This window comes from Boleophthalmus pectinirostris, unplaced genomic scaffold (genome assembly GCF_026225935.1).
Source record: "Boleophthalmus pectinirostris isolate CB_2022bp ecotype Guang Dong unplaced genomic scaffold, ASM2622593v1 HiC_scaffold_12, whole genome shotgun sequence".
NCBI lineage: Eukaryota > Metazoa > Chordata > Actinopteri > Gobiiformes > Gobiidae > Boleophthalmus > Boleophthalmus pectinirostris.
In genome coordinates this window covers 3467600-3493175 of record NW_026571018.1, presented here as the reverse complement: position 1 = coordinate 3493175, position 25576 = coordinate 3467600, and the positions used below count along the sequence as shown (strand labels likewise).

Sequence of the window (25576 nt, the reverse complement as noted above, 5' to 3'; positions counted from 1 at the left end):
GTAGTAGTAGTAGTAGTAGTAGTAGTAGTATTTGTAGTACCTGAGTATGATGATGTAGTAGTAGTAGTAGTAGTAGTATTTGTAGTACCTGAGTATGATGATGTAGTAGTAGTAGTAGTAGTATATTGTAGTACCTAGTAGTAGTAGTATGTAGTAGTAGTAGTAGTAGTAGTAGTAGTATTTGTAGTACCTGAGTATGATGATGTAGTAGTAGTAGTAGTAGTAGTAGTAGTAGTAGTATTTGTAGTACCTGAGTATGTGAGTAGTAGTAGTATAGTAGTAGTAGTAGTAGTAGTAGTAGTAGTAGTAGTATTTGTAGTACCTGAGTATAGTATAGTAGTAGTAGTAGTAGTAGTAGTAGTAGTAGTAGTAGTAGTAGTAGTAGTAGTATTTGTAGTACCTGAGTATGATGATGTAGTAGTAGTAGTAGTAGTAGTAGTAGTAGTAGTAGTAGTAGTAGTATTTGTAGTACCTGAGTATGATGATGTATGAAGGCGTGTGGCAGAACGAGGCGACGAAACACGTCAGAGACACAAAAACCATAAAGACCAGGATGAGTTTTGAACACGGACTCCCACAGGTCCCCTGCGTCGCCCAGGACCCACCTAGACCCGGACCAGAGTCTAGTCCTGGAGACCCAGACACACAGCCACAGTCTGTGTAGTTCTGAAAAACAAAAGAGAAGTGAGGCTCCTGCCAAACTCATGACATATTTACATCACCGTGTTACATTTTATTGTTTTGAAAACACTGTATTTGCCAAAAACAATATACAGAGTGTCTGGAAAAAAATCACATCTTTTTGCAGGCCAATAATTTTGGCAATTCTTATTGAAATAACCACAAATGTATATATTGTTTTTAATTTAATGTTTTATTTTTTCGTTCTGTTTTCAGGTTGAGCCATTCACTCCCAAAGAGAAATCATTTTGTGTCTTGGAATCTGCTCACACACACTCACCCAAGACTCTGCAGCCTTCAATGAAAAATTTAGAAAAACTTCACCAACTGGCAACACAAATTTGCACTTGGTACTTGGGGGGATGTAACAATAACCGAAATATTGATATCTTATTGTTAAAGTTCTCACAATAACATCATGGACCATCACAATATATCGAATCACTTTGCTTAAATGAAGAGTTATGATGCAGCAACAGCTAAAAGACAGAGAACTACATAGACCATGATCCTTTGCTCCATTTCAATGTAGACTACAAGAAGAAATAACAGTTCTAACACTTTAAAGTCTTAATTCTTTGGATTAAGTCTTGTCGAGACATTTTAAGAGGAAAAAGTCACATAGTCACAAGTTTTGTTAGCCACCACAAAATATCACAATAAATATCGTACTGTGAGGTTCATACCGTGACGATATCGTGTCTTGAGACTTGGATATTGTTACACCCCTACTTGGTACCAAAAATTTCAAGAGAAAAGCTTCTTAAGCTATCCTGATTTATCAGCTGGTTTCACTTTGTTTCACTTCGTAGAAACCGTCTGACATCACAGTGTTAGGATTTGTTAACTCGACAGCAGGCGAGTACTTTTTTTTTTTATTTAACCAATCGCTGCTGTTTGGTCGTGACGTATGTAATGCATTATGGATAACTGGTATATTAAACTTTTCCCAAATCCTGTAGGAAGAAGGACAATAACGTCTTTCCCCTTAATAAAAATCACCAAACATTCTCTTTGTTCCGGCTTTAAATCCTCGATCTCAGGAATCGTGGACAACATAGAATATATAGCTCTTTGCTAATTGGCTGGTGCCCGAACTTGCACATCCGGGGTTTTTGTGAACTGTCTATTGTATTTTGATTCCTGACCTAGTCACTGGAGAGAAATGAAATTGAGCGGAGGCACTAGGTGGCGTCAGACTGGCTATCCTTATGCAGGGTTCAAGGATTACATATGTGTGCGAGCAGATTCCAACACGCAAAATGACTTCTCTTTGGGAGTGAAGAGCTCGACCTGAAAACAGAACAAAAATAAAACATTAAAGGTTGTATGGAGTCTTTTTATTTTTTAGTTTCAAATTGTCAGTGAAAGTTTAAAATACCGTTACAGAGACGCAGCAGCTTTGTAATTATGATGACAAAAAAAAAAAGAATTAAAATCTATCAACTGTGGATGTAGTGAGGCCAGAAAAACATCAGCCAAGAGATAATGAGGCTCTCTCATTTTCTATTGGCTGTTAGGTCCCTATGTTTCAAGTGTAACTGACTCGCCGGCGCTCGGGGATTACGTGGTTTATGCAGCGGTTTTTAGAGGCTTTTTCAAACTGTAGCTTCCTTGCAGTTTGCACAAAATTTGTTGCGATGGCGGAAGAGAATCCACGACCAGTTCGCTGCAAAAGAAAGTCGTTTTTTTGAGGTCGCTGAAAGAAGAAGAGAAGGGGAAAAGGCGCGAAGACAAACTGAGGTGATTCTTGGAGATTCCTTCCAGCGATTGTGCGAATGAAACAGGCGAAGGGTCTAAAAACTGATGCGTGGGTCACAAAATTATTTCTAGACAGGTCACTTCAACAGTAATTCTGAACGCACACTGGCTGTAAACAAATGTGATTTCTAGAGTAAAGAGGCGGGAGGAGATGTTTCTACTGAGGGAGCTGTGGAGGAGGAAGGTGGTGTCACAGATGCACAACATTTGAAAAAGGACTGTCGCTGTATTTCTCTTTCCTTAAAAAATCCTCTATACAACCTTTAAATCTAAAATCTGGATCTGTTTCTAGACATTCTGTGAAAATTTGGGGTTATTTCAACAAGAATTGCCAAAACTATCGGCCTGCAAACTGATGTCAAATTTTTTGGGACACCCTGTATTAACATGTTTTATAAGTTTCCCCTCTCTCTTTGCTCGCTTTATATTTTTTGAGAAAGTCGATAAATTAGATGATTCGTTCTGGGGAGGGGGAGACTCACACTGGGGCGTCCGGTCTTGGGGTCAGTCTCCTGTGACTTGCATCCTGCGTGACACGGAGACCGGAACTCCACCCCGTCCGAACCGCACACCGGGTTAAAGGAGTCCTCCGGGCACCAGCAAGACCCACACATCGGACCCGAAACTGGACCGGAGACCGAGATGGGACCAGAGACCAGGTCTGGACTACACAGAGGAGAAAAGGTTCATGCAGGTCCAACCACATCCCAACATCTGCAGATTAATTACACTGTAAAATTCAACACTAGGGTTCACCTGCTTTCAGCTCATTTATTTTACTCACAGCTACAAATCTGTGGATCTTAATGATTGTGGTAAAGTAACTGATACTTTCAGGGCGAAAAAAAAAAGCACATTACTCATCAGTAGACTAAGGTTAACTTGAATGAGACGAGTAACTTCAACAGTTCCCCGTTTACATGAGAGCTTTAATTCCAATAAAAAAATAATTTAATTAGAAATAAAAATGTATTCCGCTTTAAAAAGTGACTAAACTGACTGATTCATTGGCACAGCTTCACAACACGAGCTCTAGGAATGAAAATTAAAGTTCCCTGTGGCGCGATTCTTTAAGAAACCCAGGCTTAGTTGGGATTAGCGTTTTTTTGGGTGGCACTTACATGTGTAGAATTGATCAGATCTTTAGGGGTAAATATGAAATGTTAACTCTTTCCACTCATCTTATGGTTTGGTTTTATAGTTTTTTTTAACATTCAAAATCCTGTAAGTGCATTTATTGTCGTCTCTTTTTTACTGACTCTGGATGGTGGTTTCAGATTTTATTTTAAGCCCCCAAAACGGCGTCACCTTCTAAACGAAAGGCACATCCGATAAAATATTTTGGCGTTTTAACTGCAAGCGTTCTCGTGTAAACAGGCGGGCCCGGTCAAGCAGAAGTAAACAGCAAGGCCAAAAATTCAAGTGAATGCATCTGATATAAAAATGTATTGAACAGATACATATGTACTCTAGTTTATGAAACTGTTGACCTTTTTTCTGTACCATTTTTGGTTCTAAAGTTCCATATGTTTTAAACAGACCATGTATGAAACATGGAACACAAATTATTTCCCAAATTTCAAAGACCTGAAAATCATGTCAATAAATGGATGTATTTCATCATATCTTGTGTTATTCCATCTTTGAACTGTTGATGAAGGTACATGATTTTTTTTTTTTTAAATCATGGAAGAAAAAAGTTGACAAATGATACAAAATCCTGCACCTTCTACTTGTTTGTACAATTTTCCCTCCGTTACTTTTCCCTCCGTTACCATGACCTTTCTAAATAAAAAATCTCATGAGTCAAAAAGTAAGAGGTTTTTCAACCTAATCTTGTACCATATGGTAGAAAACTATATGAAGCAAATATTCAAACCAGTTTGTTAAGGATATGGAAGTGAGAACCAAGAGTTATCACTGTTTGGATTTATTGCCCAAAAAGTGCTGCATATTTCATTCCCTCCGTTACCGACATGAGTTTTTAAATTTTTTGTCAACAAGTTGAAAGAATATCACAGGTTTAACTTGACCCTGTTGGAGTGTAACTCTTTCCTACATTCTGATACTTTACTTATTTCAATAGTCCCTCTAGTTTCTGAATAAGAGACATTTGAATTGAAGTGAGGTCGACTTGTTCCCTGGTCCTCGAAGGTTTGACCAGGTTTTAAATTCACCCTGTGTGTGTGTGTGTGTGTCTGTCCGCCCGCAATAATTCCGCCATTTATGAACCAATTGTCACCAAATTTGGTACGTGGGTCAAGCCCCTGTGCCCGATGTCGCAAAAAAAAAAGTTTGGTGACGATCCAAGGTCATTTGAGGTCAATTGAAAGGTCATGACATTATAAGGATAAAGGCAATTTTGGCAATTTCTGAACCATCTGTGGGCTAAAATATTCACCCAATCATCACACAAGTTGGCACACAGAATGTTACAGGTTGAAACCGGTCAAGGTCACTTGAAGGTCAAATATGTGTTTTTAGTCATAACTCCGTGAAGTATCGAGCTCGAGCAGTGGGAGTGGTCTCAAAATCTCAGAAAAATGATTATCTATTTATAATTCAAATGTATTTGTGTAGTAAAATATGAATAGTTTTCGAGATAATCACTAATTATAACAGTTTCTTTCTCTTTCTCTGATTGCGCTTGTTAGATTTTACAGTGTAGAGACGTTTGACCCGCCCCCGTCTCAGTCTGACACTACAGGGAGACGGGAGGACGGGAGGGCATCTGACACACAGGAGGCGCGTTCAAACCTGATGGCGTTCCGCGGGTAGACGCCGTGCACGTTCTGGGTGGAGCAGCCGATGAGAGGAGCGGGGCGGCGAAGAGAATGCAGAGAGACAGAGACACGAGGCACATCCGCCCGGCGCCGATCACAGAGAGACCGCGACGCCGCATCAAGACTCCGCCCAGAACGATGCCCATGATGGAGAAGGGCAGAGCCACGCCCCCTGAGGGACCACGGAGAACGACATGGGTTAGACCTGGTTTAGTCCTATTTCAGATTTTTGGGTCTTGGTTCAGTCCCAGTTTAGTCCTGGTTCAGTCTTGGTTTAGTCCTGGTTCAGTCCCAGTTTAGTCCTGGTTCAGTCTTGGTTTAGTCCTGGTTCAGTCCTGGTTCAGTCCCAGTTTAGTCCTGGTTCAGTCTTGGTTCAGTCCTGGTTCAGTCCTGGTTCAGTCCTGGTTCAGTCCTTTTTCAGTCCTGGTTTAGTCCTGGTTTAGTCCTGGTTCAGTCCTGGTTTAGTCCTGTTTCAGTCCTTTTTCAGTCTTATTTAGTCCTGGTTCAGTCCTGGTTTAGTACCGATCATCAGGTTGGAGAAGGCCATGGTTAGGCTGAATTGTCGCTCCATAAACTTGGGCATAAACGTGGCGAGACCCGAGAGCAGCGCAGCGAGATTCACCTGGGCCAGGACCACACACATGTAGACCGGAGTGCGCAGGGTCCGGAGCGCCGTCTGCGGGAAACCTGGGAATACAACCGGCAACTCATGTGAGCGGGAATCAATACTAAAAAAGTCACATTCACAGGAACAAAAATGAACTTTTTCTGAAGTTTTAGAACGATCTTGAGCTGAATCAGAACAAGTATAAGACCACAGAGACTAATATATGTCCATAGACCTGGTTTAGACCTGGTTTAGACCTGGTTTAGACCTGATTTAGACCTGGACCACTATGGAACCTACCTGGACCACTGAGGGATTACACAAATATAACACCACATGGGAATATAGAAGAAAGTACGACCATTTACTCAGACTGCAGGGCTTAACACTCAATTCGGATTTTTTTGTGAAATCCGATTTTTTTGCAAAGTCGTTCACATTTCCAATGAAATGCGACTAGTATGTGATCTCCAGTGTTAACTTTAAACACCCCAAAAGTGTCCAGTGTTTACAGAAGTCACCTAAACTCTGAGGTTGTCTCCCAATATCCGGTCCAGTTGTTGGTAAAATGGACAGGTTACACGTCCACGGCCACTTCATTTGTTTGAGTCTTTAGCCTCCTTGTATTTGTTTGGATCTTTATTTTTCATTGACATTGGAGTCAAGACTGCCTGTAGTTGTGCTCGGATATTTCTTTGGAGATCATTTAAAAAAAACGGCCAGTTCCAGTAAGATTCCTCCAATTTGTCCTGAATACAGTGATCCCCCCTCACATATTAATAAACTCACTAACCTAGCTTTCCCTCCATTGATGAGACTCTGAGTCTGACATGTAGGTGGGATGAATGTGACCTGACCATTCAGACTGAAGTAACATGTCAAAAAATCAGATATGTATCAGTTTTAGGTGCACATACATATTCGCATTTGAAAAAAATTGGATCTGTGTCGTTCAGACTGTCATTAAAAGATCTGATACAGGAGCATAGGGGCTAGGGATGGGCATGATTAGTCGATTAATCGATAATTGATTATTAAGAATTTCATCGATTACGTTCATTTTAATCGACAAACTGAATGTAGGTTGCTGTGTGTAAAGTCCGTGTCCGGGGACAAACAGGTGTGTACATGTGTCTCTGCATCAGAAGGAGCGAGACACAAACAGTGGGTCAGTCTGTAACGAACCGAAGCACAAATGTGTAGTTGACGATGATTTGTACAAGAAATTCCACACTTTCCGTTGCGTTCGGGACAAGTGTGAGTCCACGTGCACAATGTACAAAGCAGCACATATGTTTCGGTGTCCAGAAGGAAAAAGTTCACCAGGACACAGAAAACATGAAAAAGTTTTACCAGGTGAGAGTCGCTCAATGTGGATGACGAGTCCCCACCTCCCTCCCCCCGTACGCTGTCCTGGTTTTGACAAACACAAATCTGGTCACACTAACCTGTATTCACCTGAGTCATGTCGCATCAGCGCACAAGAGCTGTGTTTTTCCTTCACTTAGTTTACACAAATGAGCCATGTGGTTTTAAGTTTAGTGTTTAGTGTGTTTAGTTTCTGTGAGAGTTGCACAAAACTGAATTAAACACATTATAATGTCAAACGGATTGATGTGGCTCTAGAGTTGTTACAGTTTATATGTCGTAAAGTTTAATTTATTTATGCAGATTAGTAGTGCAGCTAGTAATAATAATGATGATCATTTTAATATAAAAACATTAATGATTAATCGATAATCAATCGTTAATTCTCCCAACGATCGATTAAGAAAATTTTATCGAATGCCCATCCCTAATAGGGGCCAAAAAATCGGATTTGGGTCAGTTCAGGCTGCAGTCTGAACGTAGCCTAAGGTCGTTTTCACACCGCTAGTTCGATTATTTGGTCCGCACCAGGCAATAAAATTGTTATTATGTAGCAAATACACTCCAGTGTGGTCCGCGTTCACACCGGCAAACGAACCAAAACTGGTTCGATTCACGTGTCTCTGTTTCCCCGGTAAAACAGCGATACTCCAGTTACCAACACCGATGTTCCTGTTAAAACCACGGGCCGTCCTCATCTCAAATTATCACCATGAACTCATAAAACAGCAACATGTAGAACTTTGTACAAACTCACCGCATCAGCCCAGAGCTCGGGTGACAGCAGCAGCCAACAGCTCCTCAGGACGGGGCTGGGGTCTGGTTCTTGGTCTGTTACAAGCTCGTTGGTCAGATGGTCTGGAGGCTCCATCCTCCATGTGCTGGTTCCAAACGGTGGCGAGAAAGAAAAGTGGCGCAATGACTGGGTCTGAGCGGGTACGTTCCGTCGTCTGCGCGCTGGTTCTGTGCGGGAAAAGCAAGAATGCGCTGTGGACTACAGGTCCGGGCGCTGCTCCTGTCCTCCGCGCTCAAGAACCGCGGCTGGTTCCGAGGTGGTGCAGCATCCGGACAGAAGCGTGAGTCCAGTTTGGTTTGTTATATGTTGTTCTGAGCGTCCGTCCTCCGCGCATTTGGTTCTTCCCGGGGAAAGCGCTTCCTCAGGTCGAGGCTCCCCGCTCCAGCTCCTCTGAGCCCGGCCTGAACCGGAGCTGCCCCCGCTGGTTCAGGACTCTGGTTTGGATCTAGTCCGACTGTATTTCTCACACTAGGCTAAAAACAGGGACTTTTTTAAGTTGTATCAATTGAATGGGCGATTGCCTATTGCCATGAAATTATTTGGTTAATTAAAGCCTAAAATAACAAATGTTGGTTGCTGCGTGATCACGGGGGACACCGGGTCGTCTCTGTGCGTGTAGGTCCAGAACAGGGGGACGCACCCCCAATTTTGACTCACTCTGGAGCCACACGTTCGCACACTGGTTCTTGCTCTGATCTTCGTGTGTTTCATTCTCTGTATTGCCCATTGTTGGTAAAATAATTCGAAACTGAATCGCGGCTGCGTCTGGACAACAATCTGTTACTGCGCTGGAGTCGTACAGTGCGTCATTTCAGGCAGAGGAGACGCGTGTCCCTCCCATGATGCATTTCGAATAGTCTGTTTGTCCATACTGTCTATGGCTTGGACCCGGGTTCGCGTTCACACCAGAGGAACCGCACCAAAGTTGGTAATTTGGTGCGGATTCAAGCGAACCGAGACCACCTCATTTTTGCGGTCTCGGTCCGCTCCATTTGGCTCGGGTCCGAGTCCGATTGACGCTTTCACACCAACGCAAACGAACCGAACTAACCACTTTTGGTTCGAATGGAACGTTTGGTGCAACAAATACTGTCGGTGTGAAAACGCCCCTAGATAAATACTTTACTGATCCTGAGAAGGGGAAAATCAGGTCTTGTAGCCGTATAAAGGCGCACCTTTAGGAAAAACAGTACAGCATAACATGAGGAAATGAGAAGGAGATAAAAAAAGAAACAACCCCCACACTGTGCTCCTGTGGGGACAAAAAAAAAAAAACACCTCTGCAACATAAGCACATAATCAAACACAGAACGACATGAAGACTTGGCAACAGAGGAGGGGAGGGAGGGTGTAGTTACAGACAGAACAATAGAATAACGGAGGCGTGGGATGTGGGGTGGGCCTGGAGAGTCGCTCAATCTCAGCTGCCATGGAGGCAACCTTGATCAAGTCCCTTAGAGAGCCAACGTTAATAATCTCACTAACCTCACTTTCCCTCCATACGAGAAAACGTTTCTGTTTACATCCGGCTTTTCCGCACGTGCGCAGTGGCTGGTTGGCAAAAAGTCAGTGGGGCTGCTCGTTTGTGTTGACAGTTGTGTTGTGTTTGTCTGTCATGAGAAAACATGACATGACTTCATCGTCTTACTCCAAGTCACTGAATGTTGAGGATCAAAAATGTTACTTTGAAAAGTTAAAACTTGGTATGACGATTGTTGATGTTGTACGCTGATAACTGTTGACGATATTGATCTTTTACACAATTAACTGTTGACGATGATGATGTTGTACTGTTGTATGACGATGCTGATGTTGTGGGCCGATAACTGTTGATGATTGTTGATGTTGACTTGTTGATATGGACACTTTTTGCCTACCAAAATGGCTGACATGACATCATCTCGTTTTCTCGTATTGATGAGACTCTGAGCCTGACATGTAGGTGGGATGAATGTGACCTGACCTTTCAGACTGAAGTCGCTTGTTAAAAGATCGGATATGTATCGGTTTTAGGAGCACATATCCAAGTGTCCTGTGTGGCATTTGAAAAAATCTGATCTGTGTCATTCAAATTGACATTAAAAGATCAGATACAGGAGCATAGGAGCCAAAAAATCTGATTTGTGTCACTTGAGGCTGCAGTGTGAATGTCGCCTATGTATCCCGCTGCGAACATCCCGGCAGGACATTCAGATTCCCCCGACCCCAAGTTCAAACTGATTGCGATACCTGAATATTGAGTATCGAGTCTGTTCCTCAGTATCAGGAATCAAGTTTGAAATGTCACTATTTTCTGCAGCGCTTTAACTTGATCATAAAATAGCTAAAAGGTAAAGACGTGGAGCCTGACTGTTTTATTAGTGACTCGATTCTGTTACAACACAAATCCCCCTGTGAAAATTTTTGTTGTGGCCGCTCACATCTGTGTTATATAATACTGGAATGTTGTGAGGTCATCTGAAACGCAGCTTGGGACATGCATAAGAAAACTCTTCATCCATTTTTGGAGGGAAATATGTCTGATGAAGTCCATTTGCGAGAAAAGCACAAAGTGTTCATCCTCACAGGTCACTGTCAGGGCGGGCTGCTCCAGACTGACTCTGTTAGTGGGTTGTTTAGTCCCAGTCCATGTTTTGAGCCCCGTGTTCACTGTCATAGGGATGTAACGATATCCAAATCTCACGGTACGCTATTTATTGCGATATTTTGGAGATGCTGATATAATTGTAGATACGACACTTTCTTGCTTTTAAAATACCTTGACAAAATTTTGATGTGAATTATTTCTGTCATAATAGTAAAAAACATATATCTTCATGTTGTCTGCACTGAAATGAATCATGGGATATGTAGTTTCTGATACATTTAAGCAAACTTGTAATTTGATATATTATGACGGTCCATGATATTATTGTGAAACTTTTGACGATATGATTAGGGCTGGGCAAAAATAAAACATATTAATCGCATGAGTTCCTGTGATTAATCATGATTAATGGCATGTTATGCACAAAACCAATTAATGAATTCAAAAGTAGCATATAGCTGCACTTTTATTGGAAATGAAAACAAAAGTGCCGTACATTTGTTGTGCCGTGTTGTTCTTTATACAGGAGCAGGGCACTCGTCTGTAAAGTCCATGTTTATACTTCTTTGGAGAATCTTACTCAAAAAAAGAAACAATTTCAGTTCAGTTTGTCAATTCCTAGAATTAGAACTTAATGAACTGAATTCAAAAGTAAAGCAGCAGAAAAATCAAACCAAATGCAAAACTGAAATGTACTGCCACTGCCAGTGGAAATGGTTTACCAGAAAAGCCTCCTCCATGTTTGTTTATCTTGCTTTCTCTCTGTTTTCTGTGAGTGCCGCAGCAGCAGTGAGCAATTCTAGGTTCGCTCACGATGGACTTTTTCAAAATAAAAGCCAGTGAGCAACAGACATTTACAATAAAAAAATATATAATATATAAATAAAAACTGCATCAAGGGGAGAAAACTAATTGTTGGTGATAATGAATTAATTAGTAAAATAATTTAAAAATCCAACTTCTCGCCTCCTTGTTTTTGTCAAGGCCTTGGCACAGGGTCTTAAAACTTTAAATATATATACCTTTATTTTCAGTTATACTTAAATTAGTTTTAATGTCAAAGTATTTTGTGTATTTATTCATACTATAGACACTGTACTGCAAAGTCACTCGTCTGTCAGACTGTTTAAGTGTGTAAGTGTCATGAGCCTGATAAGCATTAAACAGGAAATCCAAAACTCTTCTGTATCATTTCAAACAAACTCCATGATGACTCGACCTTGGTGAGGAGTTTTTCTTATAATGGATGAAAGTCTGGGGAAAATCAAGACAATAATAATGATCATGTCAGTTTCTCCCTTTTGCCTTTGCACAAAATCTTATTTTTGGCTCATGATCCAAAGGCAGAGAACAAGAACTGACTAATAAAGGTCAAAGGGCAATTTTGAGCTCAATATTTTTCGCACACAAATATTTCTTCATTATAGCAAATAGTCATCAAATTTTGAAACATTGAAGTTGTTTTTCTCAGTTTCTCACTCTGGCGACTTAAGCTCTTTGGCCTTTGTAGGGCAGAACAGTAAAGAGTAAAACTGTCAGATATGGGTGTCAAATTATCTTGTTAATTGCGATTAATTAATTACAGTCATATTTAGCGAGTTATGTTTTTAATCGCGTTAATCTTATTTTTAATTTCTAACTTTAACTGTTTCTGCGAGTTGCCTTATTATAAAAGCTGTTTTTATGTGTTGTTGGGACAACAACACATCACTCCCGCAAAGAATTGTAATTTTCATTCCCGTTCTTGCTGCATCTGTGATAAACCTGCACAAACCATCACGACACACACACAGAACAGACTCACCTTCAGCATCAACACCCCTCTGTCACAGAAACAACATCTATATTCCACTGAGTTGTGTCCTTTAGTCCGACAGAAGCTGAACTGCATCAGCGATACGAGCGTTTTAGTTTTTTTTTCTCCGCTTAGTTTATGCAAATGATCCATGCAGTTTTTAGTTTTGTTTCTGTGGGACTTGTACAAATCTGCATTGAACACATGATAATGTCAAACAGTCTGTTGTGGCTCTAGAGTGTTTATGGTTTATATGTTGTAAAGTTGAGTTTATTTATGCAGATTAGTAATAGTAATAATAATGATGATACTGTGGAATGTAAGTAACTGCATCTGTTAAAGTTTGTTAAACAATAAATGACTTTATAAAGTCACTTTTTTTTGTTCTATATCAGTCTTTTGATCTGCCACAATAATGTAATAATGAATTTAAATGAAAATACCTCAAATTGAAGGCTTTTCTCAGCAATTTTTAGGTGAGATTAAAAAGAGATTAATTAGATTAATTAATTACAGATCATAATTAATTAATCTCTCAATTTTTTTAATCACTTGACAGCACTATTGTCAGAACTCAAAGCATGTTGCACTGACTGAAGTCCCGAGGATTATATCACTGGATTTTTTCTTTCTTTCTTTTTTTCCTTTTGGGCTCCACAAATATTTATTTTAATAGCGCCACAATGTACGCAGTTACAACTTTTCTTGTCTCTACCAGTATTGCATCTGTACGTGTCAAAATACAAAACTGGGACGCTAACAGAGTAGAGAATTTGAGTCTTCTTTGTAGAGGTTCTATAGAAGGTTCTAAACATGTCTCTGCTTGAAGAGGAGGTATTATGCAAAATTGACATTTTAGAGCTTTTGTTCTGTCATCAGAACATGCCTGAAGAGGTCTTAGCTGTCATCTGTTCATGTTCGATGAGTCTAGCAATCTTTCCTGAGCCGTCTTTGAGCCTCCTTACAGTTACAGTTGCAGTACAGTCCTGTCCAAAGCTCCAGCCACAGTTTGACTACACACTGTACTGCATGGATCTGTGTACTGTATTTTTCGGACGTAAGTCGCAATTTTTTCATGACTTGGGTGTTTCCTGTGACTTATACTCCGGGGCAACTTATGTATTAAATTTTTTACACTAAAGCTGCGAGAGGCTCTAGTCTTGTGTGTGAGTATCTGCTGCTCCTGTTCCTCCTGTACCACTGTCACTTCACTCTACTGCACATGTCTCCTGCAGAAAGAGCCTCTGTCCTGCTGCAAGTCGTGAAATCTGCAGCCGAAAACTGTAATCGAGCAGCAGAAAGAAAGTTTGGAGTGAGCGAGAAACTTGTGAGGGACTGGTGGAAAGCGAGGATGGAGAACACAGCTTCACGGCAACTGGGAGGGTACGACGTGCAACTTTCCTGGAAGTCGCTGGATGGATGGACAAAGCTTGGACTTCAGTGACACTGAAACCATCCTGTCGGGATTCAGTAAGGCCCCAATAATTCTACCTGGAACTGATGCTGAGTCTGACGACAGCGACACAGAAGAGGAAGCGGCGCTCTGTTTACCTCCGGAGGTCGTGGAGTTGCTCAGAAGTGACACCGAGGATGAAGAATTGAATGGATTTAGTGATTTGGAGTGAGATGGAGAGTTTGTTAAACTTGTTCTGTTCTGTTGTTTATGTTATAGTTTATCTGAAGAACTGTTCATATGTGACATTAACAGTCTGTTGTTCTCTCTTCTATTGTTTTTACTAGAACTTGACTTTCAGCAGGAAATGTCAGTTCCTGTTCTTTGATTTTATAAAATAAATTTCCCGAAAAAGTGCGACTTATATATGTTTTGTTCTTCTTCATTACATATTTTTGCTAGTGTGACTTACACTCCGGAGCGATTTATAGTCCCAAAAATATGGTATGTGACAAATAAAATAAACCAACTAACAAACCAAAGTTCCTCGTGGATGCAGTTCTCCATAAATATCGAAAAATAATAAACTCAAAACAAAACGCTCCAACTTCACAAACCTGATGTGATGTCACCAACAGGAGATGTCACAGTTTTTGATTTGTCTGCTCTGCTCACTCTAAACTGCAAGTGGGTTATAGGTTTTAGCAGGTTGTATTGTTTGTTTGTTTGTTTGTTTGTTTGCTTGTTTGTTTTTCTTACTGCGGATGAAGTCGCCCATCGTCGCGGCTCTGACCTGAGGAGGTTTCACCGTCTCCTCGTCCTCCACCTGAAAACACACAAGTCACTTTTACTATAAAGTGAAACTAAACAACATCAGCTTCACCAAAAACCACATGTAAATATCACTGCTCAACTGGGACGTACAGGGAGGACTAAAGGGGAGAGTGAGGAGGGGCGGGGTCTGGAGGACTAAAGGGGAGAGTGAGTAGGGGAGGAAGGGTCTGGAGGATTAAAGGGAAAAGTGAGGGGGAGGGCGTCTGGAAGACTAAAGGGGAGAGTGAGGAGGGGCGGGGTCTGGAGGACTAAAGGGATAGAGTGAGGGGGAAGAAGGGTGGGGTCTGGAGGACTAAAGGGGAGAGTGAGGGGGGAAGAAGGGTGGGGTCTGGAGGACTGAAGGAGAACGTGAGGGGAAAGAAGGGTGGGTCTTTAGGACTAAAGGGGAGAGTGAGGGGGAATAAGGGCGGGGTCTGGAGGACTAAAGGGGAGAGAGGGGGGGAAGAAGGGTGGGGTCTGGAGGACTAAAGGGGAGGGGGGGAAGGGTGGGGTCTGGAGGACTAAAGGGGAGAGGGGGGAAAGAAGGGTGGGGTCTGGAGGACTAAAGGGGAGAGTGGGGAGGGATGGGTTCTCGAGGACAAGGGGAAGAGTCAGAAAGGGAAGAAGGGTCTGGAGGAGTAAAGGGAAAATTGAGGAGGGGGTGTTTGGAAGACTAAAGGGAAGAGTGAGGGTGGAGGGCGTCTGGAGGACTTAAAGGGAAGAGTGGGGGGGGGGGGGGTCAGGAGGATTAAAGGGAAGAGTGAGGAGGGATGGGTTCTGGAGGACTTAAGGGGAGAGTGAGGAAGGAGGGCATCTGAAGGACTAAAGGGGGAAAGTGAGTAGGGGGCATCTGGAGGACTAACGGGGAGAGTGAGGGTGGAGGGTGTCTGGAGGACTTAAGGGAAGAATGGGGGGGGAGGGTTCGGGAGGACCAAAGGGGAGAGTGAAGAGGGAGGAGGGGTGAGGTTTGGAAAACTAAAGGGGAGCGTGAGGGGGGAAGGAAGAGTGGGATCTGGAGAGGACTAAAGGGGAGAGTCAAAAGGGGAGGAAGGGTCTGGAGAACTAAAGGGGAGAGTGGGGGGTCTGGCGGACTAAAAGTGAGAATGAGGGGGTCTGGAGGACTAAAGGGGAGAGTCAGAAGGGAGGAAGGGTCTGGAGGACTAAAGGGGAGAGTGAGCATGGAGAGGCGGGCTCTGGAAGACTAAAGGGAAGAGTGAGGAGGATGGAGGTCTGAAGGCCTAAAGGGGAATGTGAAGGAGGCGGAAAGACGGGGTCTGGGGGTATTGATACTTTCTCTGGGGGTCACTCAGACTAAAGTTCTGCTACTCAAGCTCAGTTCTTGTTCAGTTCTGAGATTTTTTTACATAATCAAAATCATAAAAAAACTGATTTAGCTGGAACTACAACAAGAGCCTGATTTACACTTTTTAACAAATCTGTCATGTATAAAATTACAGTCACAATTTATATAGCAAGAGCCAACAGTTTTTCAATTTGTCACTTAAAATGAGTATTTAGTTCTATTTTAAGAAAAACACAAACACTCTGCAGCTTCTTAAGTTCTGTTGTTTTTAAATATCAGATTCAAATCAAGTATTATTCCAGTGAAACCTGAGCCAATATAAATACACAGTTTGTTTTTATTGCACATTCCTTATTTTTATCTCACTCTCCTGTTCCCGTAAAGGATTTCCTGTGTACAGATCTTTACTTGTCCGGGTTCAATCATGTTTTCTGGTCCCGGTTCAGTCCCGGTTTGTTTTAATCCCTCTGATCTCTCGATGTTGTCCAACAAACCCCAAACTTTCACTTTTACCCTCCCCTCCAGCTACAACTCCTCACAGCGACCTGGTCTGATCTCTGGAGGTTCTGATCTGACGTGTTCAGTCTTGCTTAAAACTGGGATCTCGTCCAGATTATACAAGAAAATCCACCTCTGATCCAACTTTCACTTCACTGTCCAGCTGCAGCTCATCACAGAGTCCTGGCTCGGTTCTGCAGATAAACGTGTGACTTTACTGTGAGCGGGCTCGCATCTCCACAAGCCTGACTCGTACTTAACCTTTTTGCAGGGCCTTGTCGTGTTTGTTGCCATGGAAATGTTGTTCTTTTGGCTATAATATTCCACAGTATGTCATTAAACACATCTGTCTCTGTGGAGAATGTTCAGAATATTCAGCAAAGGTAAAATAAAAATCAACTACTGTCGCTTTTTCAATGTTAAATGTAAAAAAAAAGTTAAATACTCGTCTCCACATGTTCCACGTAATCAGAGTACAAATGATGAGTAACTGTATTCAGTTACAGTTACTGTTTCAGTGAGTGGTAATTGGATTACAGTTACTTTGTTGAAATAAATGGATTACATGGTGGGATTTTCCTGTTTTCACATTTTGGGCTAAACCAGAACTAAAACCAGGATTAAACCAGAACTAAAACCAGGATTAAACCAGGACTAAACCAGGACTAAAACCAGGATTAAACCAGGACTAAACCAGGACTAAACCAGGACTAAACCAGGACTAAACCAGAACTAAAACCAGGATTAAACCAGGACTAAATCAGGACTAAACCAGGACTAAAACCAGGACTAAAACAGGACTAAACTAGGACTAAAACCAGGCCAAAACCAGGTCTAAACCAGGACTAAACAAGGACTAAAACCAGGACTAAACCAGGACTAAAACAGGACTAAACCAGGACTAAAACAGGACTAAACCAGGACTAAACTAGGACTAAAACCAGGACTAAACCAGGGCTAACATCAGGACTAAACCAGTACTAAGCTCCACATGTTACAGTTCAATACTAAAGAACTTAAAAGCACAAAGTGTCTTTTCTAACCACAAACCGCAGGGGTCCACACTACTGCCCTCAACAGAATTCAGATGGAGGCAGGAAGTGTTTTGCTTCGCTTCAAAACAGCTCGATCTGTGACAGCGAGTAGGCTCAAAGTTTGAACGGGCCGGCACAGACCCGCTATCGCCAAATATAGGTCTAAATATACATTATGACACGTACGATCTGGAGAAGTCTGGATGATTTTCTCGGTGCTGAGGCGAGGGATATAATAAATGAACCGGTGCTGCAGACCTCGTTTTACACTGAGCCAAATGAAGCCTTTAAAATCCTGGAGCCCACAACTATTTAGAATTAAAATCACCCGCTCCACTAGGATAATCTAAAATAAGGTACTTCACAAGAGGATGAACCAACACAGACGAGAGAGCAGCAGTGGACCTCAGTCTGCTGTACATCTCCACTTAAAAGCCACGGGCCGCTCATTTGAGGACAACGAGGTACAGATTTTAGCCAGAGAGAAAAATTGTTTTGAGTGGGGAGTGAAAGAAGACATTTTTGTTAAGAAAGAGAATCCTTCTCTAAACAGAAATGGAGGACTCAGACACCAACTATCTCCTATTTACAACTCCATCCTCAAACCTAAAACAAAACAAACAAGAGAACAACAGATATAGGCGAGTTTCAGCTGACGTCATTGTTAGTAAAAGCCTGCGTTGCATGCTGGGAAATATTTTGGTCGGAGGCAAGAAGCACTGTAGCGGTCAAACACAGTGCGTAACCTCGCGTATTTATCCCCATCCATCCATCCATCCATTTTCGTCCGCTTATCCGGGGTCGGGTCGCGGGGGGAGCAGCCTAAGCAGGGACTCCCAGACTTCCTTCACCCCAGACACGTCCTCCAGCTCCTCCAGGGGGACCCCAAGGCGTTCCCAGGCCAGCCGAGAGACATAGTCCCTCCAGCGTGTCCTGGGTCTTCCCCGGGGCCTCCTCTCCCGGCGGGACATGCCCGGAACACCTCCCGAGGGAGGCGCCCAGGAGGCATCCGGAACAGATGCCCGAGCCACCTCAACTGGCTCCTCTCGACGTGGAGGAGCAGCGGCTCTACTCCGAGCTCCTCCCGTGTGACTGAGCTCCTCACCCTGTCTCTAAGGGAGCGCCCAGCCACCCTGCGGAGGAAACTCATTTCGAGCGCTTGTATCCGCGATCTCGTCCTTTCGGTCACTACCCAGAGCTCATGACCATAGGTGAGAGTAGGAACGAAGACTGACCGGTAAATCGAGAGCTTCGCCTTTCGACTCAGCTCCCTCTTCACCACAACGGTCCGATACAGCGACCGCATCACTGCCGAAGCTGCACCGATCCGCCTGTCAATCTCACGTTCCGTCCTTCCCTCACTCGTGAACAAGACCCCGAGATACTTGAACTCCTCCACTTGAGGCAAAGACTCCCCACCCACCCGGAGAGGGCAAGCCACCTTTTTCCGGTCGAGAACCATGGCCTCAGACTTGGAAGAGCTGATCTTCATCCCAGCCGCTTCACACTCGGCTGCAAACCGCCCCAGTGCACATTGCAGGTCCTGGTTCGATGAAGCCAACAGGACAACATCGTCCGCAAACAGCAGAGATGAAATCCTGTGGTCCCCAAACCGGACCCCCTCCGGCCCCTGACTGCACCTAGAAATTCTGTCCATAAATACAATGAACAGAACCGGTGACAAAGGGCAGCCCTGGCGGAGTCCAACATGCACCGGGAACAGGTCTGACTTACTGCCGGCAACGAACACAGCTCCTGCTCCGGTCATACAGGGACCGGACAGCCCTTAGCAAAGGGCCCCGGACCCCATTCTCCCAGAGCACCCCCCACAGGACACCACGAGGGACACGGTCGAATGCCTTCTCCAAGTCCACAAAGCACATGTGGACTGGTTGGGCAAACTCCCATGAACCCTCGAGCACCCTATGGAGAGTGTAGAGCTGGTCCAGTGTTCCACGGCCAGGACGAAAACCACACTGCTCCTCCTGAATCCGAGGTTCGACTATTGGTGGGACCACCACCCCGGTTTGCCAGTCCAGAGGTACTGTCCCCGACCGCCACGCGATGTTGAAGAGGCGTGTCAGCCAAGACAGCCCCACAACATCCAGAGACTTCAGGTACTCAGGACGGATCTCATCCAACCCCGAACTCCTCCCAGCTCCGAGTTTTTGCCTCCGCGACCACACGGGCTGTATTTATCCCCGATAATGGTAAATTCCTGCTGCATTATCGGATGCACAAATAGAAGCACGGAAGAAGGAAAATGTCTTTTTCGTATTCTGAGTGAAAAGAACCACTAATGGTGAATTAAATGGATTTCAAACATTCACAGAGCAAACGTAGAAGATCCTAACAAACCGTGGACTCCAACAAGTTCAACAACACATCGAGACTCTTGGAGGTTTTCATCTTTTCTGCTGTGAATGGCCCAGGAGTTTCCACCAAGTCATTGTGGATATCGCCCAAGTGAATATTTGTCCAGGTAGTTGGTGATTCTGACCAGAAATTTAGTTTGGTCCACCTTTTGTAGGGACTGAAAAGGGTGATTTGTCTCCGTCGATGCTTATAACCAATTTCTGGTCAAATCGTCTTCAGTCCTCTGCTGTTACAGTGGATAAATAACCGGGATCAATACCCTTTACGAGCTTTCTCACTCCATCCGTCATGTTAAATTAGTGTTTCTTGCCGCCGACCAAAATAATTCCCAGCATGCAACACGCGCTTTTATCAACAATGAAACTCGCCGAAAAGGAAGTGTCCACCAGCGTCTGACCAGAACTGAAGAAGCAGCTTGGACAAGCTGCGAAACGTCTTCAACCAAACTAACTTTTGTCCAGTCCACAAACTGAATTTTCTCCACTCCATAAAATAAGGAATAAAAAAGGTATAAAATATCAAATTACAGCAGTAAGCTCGTAAAATTAGCACCACATAAATCTTTTTGCGTGACAAGTCAGGACCTATAATGCAACAGTTTAACCATCACTTTCGATGCTCTTTTTTCAAAATAATTGTCCAAAAAAAACCCTGAAATTATACTGTCCTTACTGGTTACAAAGTGGTCGCTGCAAACTCTAGCATCGTATGTTTCCGTGCCTCCTGTTTTGCCAATCAACTTTTTTCTTAAAACGTACTCCCTTGTGACACACCACTTTCAGTACACAAAAAAATGTTTGTCTTTCTCCCGATCAGAGCGGCTGCTGCAACCGTAAACGGCATTTTGGCGCTCAGTCAGCAGAGATAAACGGGGCTCTGTGCATCTGTCTTTACTTCCTAACCCCCGTCTGCTTTTGTTGACGTTGACGTAACATCGTCTGAAATCAGCAGCTGCAGATAAACTCAGGTCAGGTTTTAATAACATAGACCAGCGGACTGAACTGTGCTTGGATTGGACCTCACAGCCGCAACTGACATGGTGGACCACACAGTACTACTGGGGACATTTTTTCCACCACCCCCTCCGGGTCTCCTCAAGTTCTGGCTCCCCTCCTCCCTGTGAGGTAGGTGCACTTATGTGGAGTATCGCGGCTGCTGTTCAAAGGAAACACAAGGTCAGACAGGGAGTCCCACAAGGAGGAGTGCTGTCTCTCACTCTTTTCAATCTCTACAGGTCATCACTTCCAGCACCAACACCAAGGCTAGACCAGAAACTGATGACATTACCATCCTGTTGCTGAAGAAGAAAAATTCCATGTTCATATCTGGTTTGCTGTAGTGGTGTCTTTATTGGTTGGAAGTTCTATGTTGTAAGCAGGCGCATGGTGTTTGTGGAACAAGCTGACCATGAGCAAAGGTTCAGCAAGCATTTATACACAAGGAGGTGGGTAAAGTCTGCAGATTAACATTTGGAGGAATTTCACAGCAATAAAAAAGCACCTTCATAAACCCTCTTTTGGTAAAACAGTGGTCAGTGTTTCAAAAGATCAGCATTTCAAGTACAGCTGAGATCAGGAAGGAGAGCAGCAGCAGCAGCAGCAGGGGCAAGAGGTGAAGACTCCAGAGGCCTTTCATGGTGTCATGGATCAAGTCTTTAAGTGTAAAACACATCATATGTATTCATTAACCAGACTGAAAACTAAAACCACAGAATAATTACTTTTCTTCCACACTGTCATCAGGAACAAAGACCGTGTGCAGTAACATCAACATCCACATCAGCACGCTGCAGACGCGACTGAAGGAGAGAAACCTGAGTCTATCCGAGGAAAAATCCTCTGTTGCTCTTTTCAACCTGGAAAGCAGAATTTAGGAGCCAACTACCAGTGACTATAGTTTATAAAAATATACCCACAGCTCAGGAAGTGTGACTTTGATCAATCTTTGACATTTTCAAAGCACTGTAATTAGGGGTGGGTGAGATCTCGATATTTTAAATATATCGAGATATTTTTAAAACTCGATATGGATTCTGACATATCGTATATATCGATATAAGGTTTATATTAAATTCTGATTTCACCGCTTCGCTTGTTTGCCTTCTCTGTCGTTGCCACTGCGCGCTCCGGCCTCTGACTCTGCTCGTTTGTGTCTCATTCACTCGTCACTACTGCTGTAAATGCCAAAAGTTGGTGCCGGTGAAAAGCTTCTGGCACAAAGAACCTTTTCCATCATTTACAGACAAAACCATCAGCAGCACATCCTCATATTCCACCGAGTCGTGTCCTTTAGTCCGAAAGAAATTAAACTAAGTGCGCTGTTAATGCCATGCGCTTTTTGTTTCTGTAAAACAAACGTGCGCAAATCTGCATTAAACACATTATAATGTCAAACGGGCTGATGTGGCTCTAGAGTCATTATGGTTTATATGTTATAAAGTTTAGTAATGTAAAGTTTATTTATGCAGATTTTAATTAATAATGTGTAACTTGAGTTGTTTTATTTATGAATGAAAAGAAAGAAATATGTTTTATTTCTTTTATTTTACAGTTAAATTCTTATTTATGTAATATGGGATTTTTATCATCTTAAATGTAGCAGAAGCTCTTTGCTCCTACATGAACTGCCGACCTCTTGCACTTCAGTAAAAAAAGAACTTGTGGAATTTGGCAGATTTATTTCTGCAGGAGTTTTGGGGGGGTTATTTTTCTTGAACACATATCAAGATACAGTATATATCATATAGAGATATAAAAAAAAAAAAATCGAGATATATTTTTTGCTCCATATCGCCCAGCTGTAATTGTAATTACAGTGCGATTAAAATAGGTGAGCAAAACAACATCCTAAAAAAACATGCTGGTACCTCGTTTGGATGCTCAAGGGGATGTGCTCCTCCCAAAACACAAAACCATTGGTGCCAAAGCTCAATTATGCCAAACCAGGATCACAAACTCATCCCACACCCACAGTTTGGAGAGGGAGTCTCCAAATTAAACAAAATGCCGAGATAAACACAGGTTCTAGTTCTGGTTCTGACCCAGACTCAGCTCGGAGTCATGTCCTGGACTCACCTCTGGGGGCAGCTCTCGGGGGAAGAACAGGATGGGCAGCGCCGTCAGAAACAGCAAACAAGACGCCAACAGGAAACCGAGCCACCACGCCCCGACCCACCGGAGGTCCCCGGGCTCCATACGGACCTGGTCTGAGAGGGACCGGGTTAGACCGAGTTAAGTCCTGGTTCAGTCCTGGTTCATTCCTGGTTTAGTCCTAGTTTAGTCTTGGTTCAGTCCTGGTTCAGTCCTGGTTCAGTCCTGGTTCAGACCTTTGGAGACGGTGTTGAAGTCCACAAAGATCCGGAGTGTGAAGGCGCTGGTCATGAAGCCGAAGGCCGGACCGATGGAGGTGACGGCCAGAAGGATCCCTGAAGACCAGAACCAGAACCATCAGAACCACATGAGACTGGGAACTACCAGAGACCCAGGACCTGAGATCCAGGACCAGAGATCCAGGACCCGAGACACAGGACCCAAGACGCAGGACCAGAGACCCAGGACCTGAGATCCAGGACCCAGGACCAGAGACCCAGGACCAGAGACCCAGGACCCGAGACCCAGGACCAGAGACCCAGGACCCGAGATCCAGGACCAGAGACCCAGGACCTGAGACCCAGGACCCGAGATCCAGGACCCGAGACCCAGGACCAGAGACCCAGGACCAGAGACCCAGGACCTGAGCGCCCACACCGGTTTGTCAGGGGGAGGAGCTTAGCGACATCAGTCTTGTTTACAGGACGTTTGGAATGCAGCGGACCAGAACCAGGAGTCTTGGTTGAGTTCTGCTCCAGACATGTTCACTCATGTTTGGCGGGAAAACATCAACAGGAGCTAAACTGGTTTAGATCCAGATTGTGATCCAGATTATTTTGATCTGATTCAGGTCACAGTGACATGAGTGATTCACAAACAAACAAGTCCCAACGACAAACCCCACAGGTCTAAGCCCAGATCCTGGATCAGGACCTCACAGGGAGAACACGCAAACTTCACCTGAACCTAGCAAGGTCTTACTGTGCCATTAGACCTGGTTTAGTCCTGGTTTAGACCTGGCTTAGTCCTGGTTTAGATCTGTTTTAGACCTGGTTTAGACCTGGTTTAGACCTGGCTTAGTCCTGGTTTAGATCTGTTTTAGACCTGGTTTAGACCTGGTTTAGTCCTGGTTTAGACCTGGTTTAGACCTGGTTTAGACCTGGTTTAGACCTGATTTAGACCTGGTTTAGGTTTGTTTTAGACCTGGTTTAGACCTGGTTTAGGTTTGTTTTAGACCTGGTTTAGACCTGGTTTAGATCTAGTTTGGACCTAGTATTTTAGTCTTATGACAACACTAACCTGTATGAATGCCATACAGTGGAACATTCAAACAAAGCTGTAACGTCTCCATGGAGACGAGCAGATGATTCCTTCACTAACATGACCTGAAGGTTCCACAGTGCGGCTTTAGAGTCACAGTTACATAAAGTCTTTGTGTCGTACCGAGGTAGAGAGGCGAGTTGCGTTTGCTGGCGTAGTCGTCGATGTAGGAAATGCCAAACGGCTGGATGGGCACCGCCCCGATGCCCAGGAGCAGTTGCCCTAGCAACAGCAGCGGGTACGCGCCCTCGTGCCCGCTGCCCTCACGCTCCGCACAGCCCGGGTCAGATCCCACTGACCCATTCACCCGGCACAGGCTCGAGCGGTTACCCTGAGCTGAAGGACAGGCAGGGATAAACCAGGGTTAGTCCAGGGTTAGTCCTGGTTTAGTTCTAGTTCAGTCTTGGTTCAGTTGTGACTAAGTCTTGGTTTAATCCTGGTTTAATCCTGGTTCAGTCCTGGTTTAGTTCTGGTTTAGTCCTGGTAAAGTCCTGTGCAGTACTGTAGTAATAATAGTAGTAGCAGTACTCATCTCTGTTCTGGTTCCTGTAACTGCAGTTGTAGTAGCAGTGGTAGTAGCAGTACTTCAGTAGTACTCGCCTGTGTCCTGGTCCATGTAGTCGTAGTAGTAGTATTGCAGTAGTACTGCAGTAGTACTCGCGTGTGTCCTGGTCCATGTACTCGTAGTAGTAGTAGTATTGCAGTAGTACTGCAGTAGTACTCGCGTGTGTCCGTGTCCATGTACTCATAGTAGTAGTAGTAGTATTGCAGTAGTATTGCAGTAGTACTCGCGTGTGTCCTGGTCCATGTACTCGTAGTAGTAGTAGTATTGCAGTAGTACTGCAGTAGTACTCGCCTGTGTCCTGGTCCCTGTACTCGTAGTAGTAGTAGTATTGCAGTAGTACTGCAGTAGTACTTGCCTGTGTCCTGGTCCGTGTACTCATAGGGTCCGTACAGGAAGTGGGGCGCGGTCATGAGCAGTGCGGCGGCTGCGGCTAAACTCGCTCCTCCGGCGATGAACCTCGGCCGATGAACACGACTGCCCCAAAAACTCACGAAGACGATCAGAAGAGTGTTACCCACCTGAAACAGACCCAGGTTAGACCGAGACCGGGACTAGACCTGAAACAGACCCAGGTTAGACCGAGACCGGGACTAGACCTGAAACAGACCCAGGTTAGACCGAGACCGGGACTAGACCTGAAACAGACCCAGGTTAGACCGAGACCGGGACTAGACCAAGTTTATACTGAATTTAGTCTGAGTTTAGACCGAGATTAGACCGAGTTTAGACCGAGATTAGACCGAGTTTAGACCGAAATTAGACCAAGATTAGACCGAGATTAGAGAATCCACCATCCAAATTTGAGAC

General features: G+C 43.8%; 1 protein-coding gene across 1 annotated transcript in view; it reads right to left on the bottom strand.

Moving 5' to 3' along the window:
- LOC110159834 (solute carrier organic anion transporter family member 2B1-like) overlaps positions 1-25576 on the bottom strand; it is a 53840-nt gene that overhangs the window by 7189 nt on the left and 21075 nt on the right. The window contains 10 exon segments of the mRNA XM_055148808.1: positions 473-666; positions 2925-3057; positions 5197-5257; positions 5260-5397; positions 5748-5912; positions 14531-14597; positions 22870-23000; positions 23121-23219; positions 24328-24540; positions 25125-25287. Coding sequence (XP_055004783.1) covers positions 473-666; positions 2925-3057; positions 5197-5257; positions 5260-5397; positions 5748-5912; positions 14531-14597; positions 22870-23000; positions 23121-23219; positions 24328-24540; positions 25125-25287 — 1364 coding nt within the window.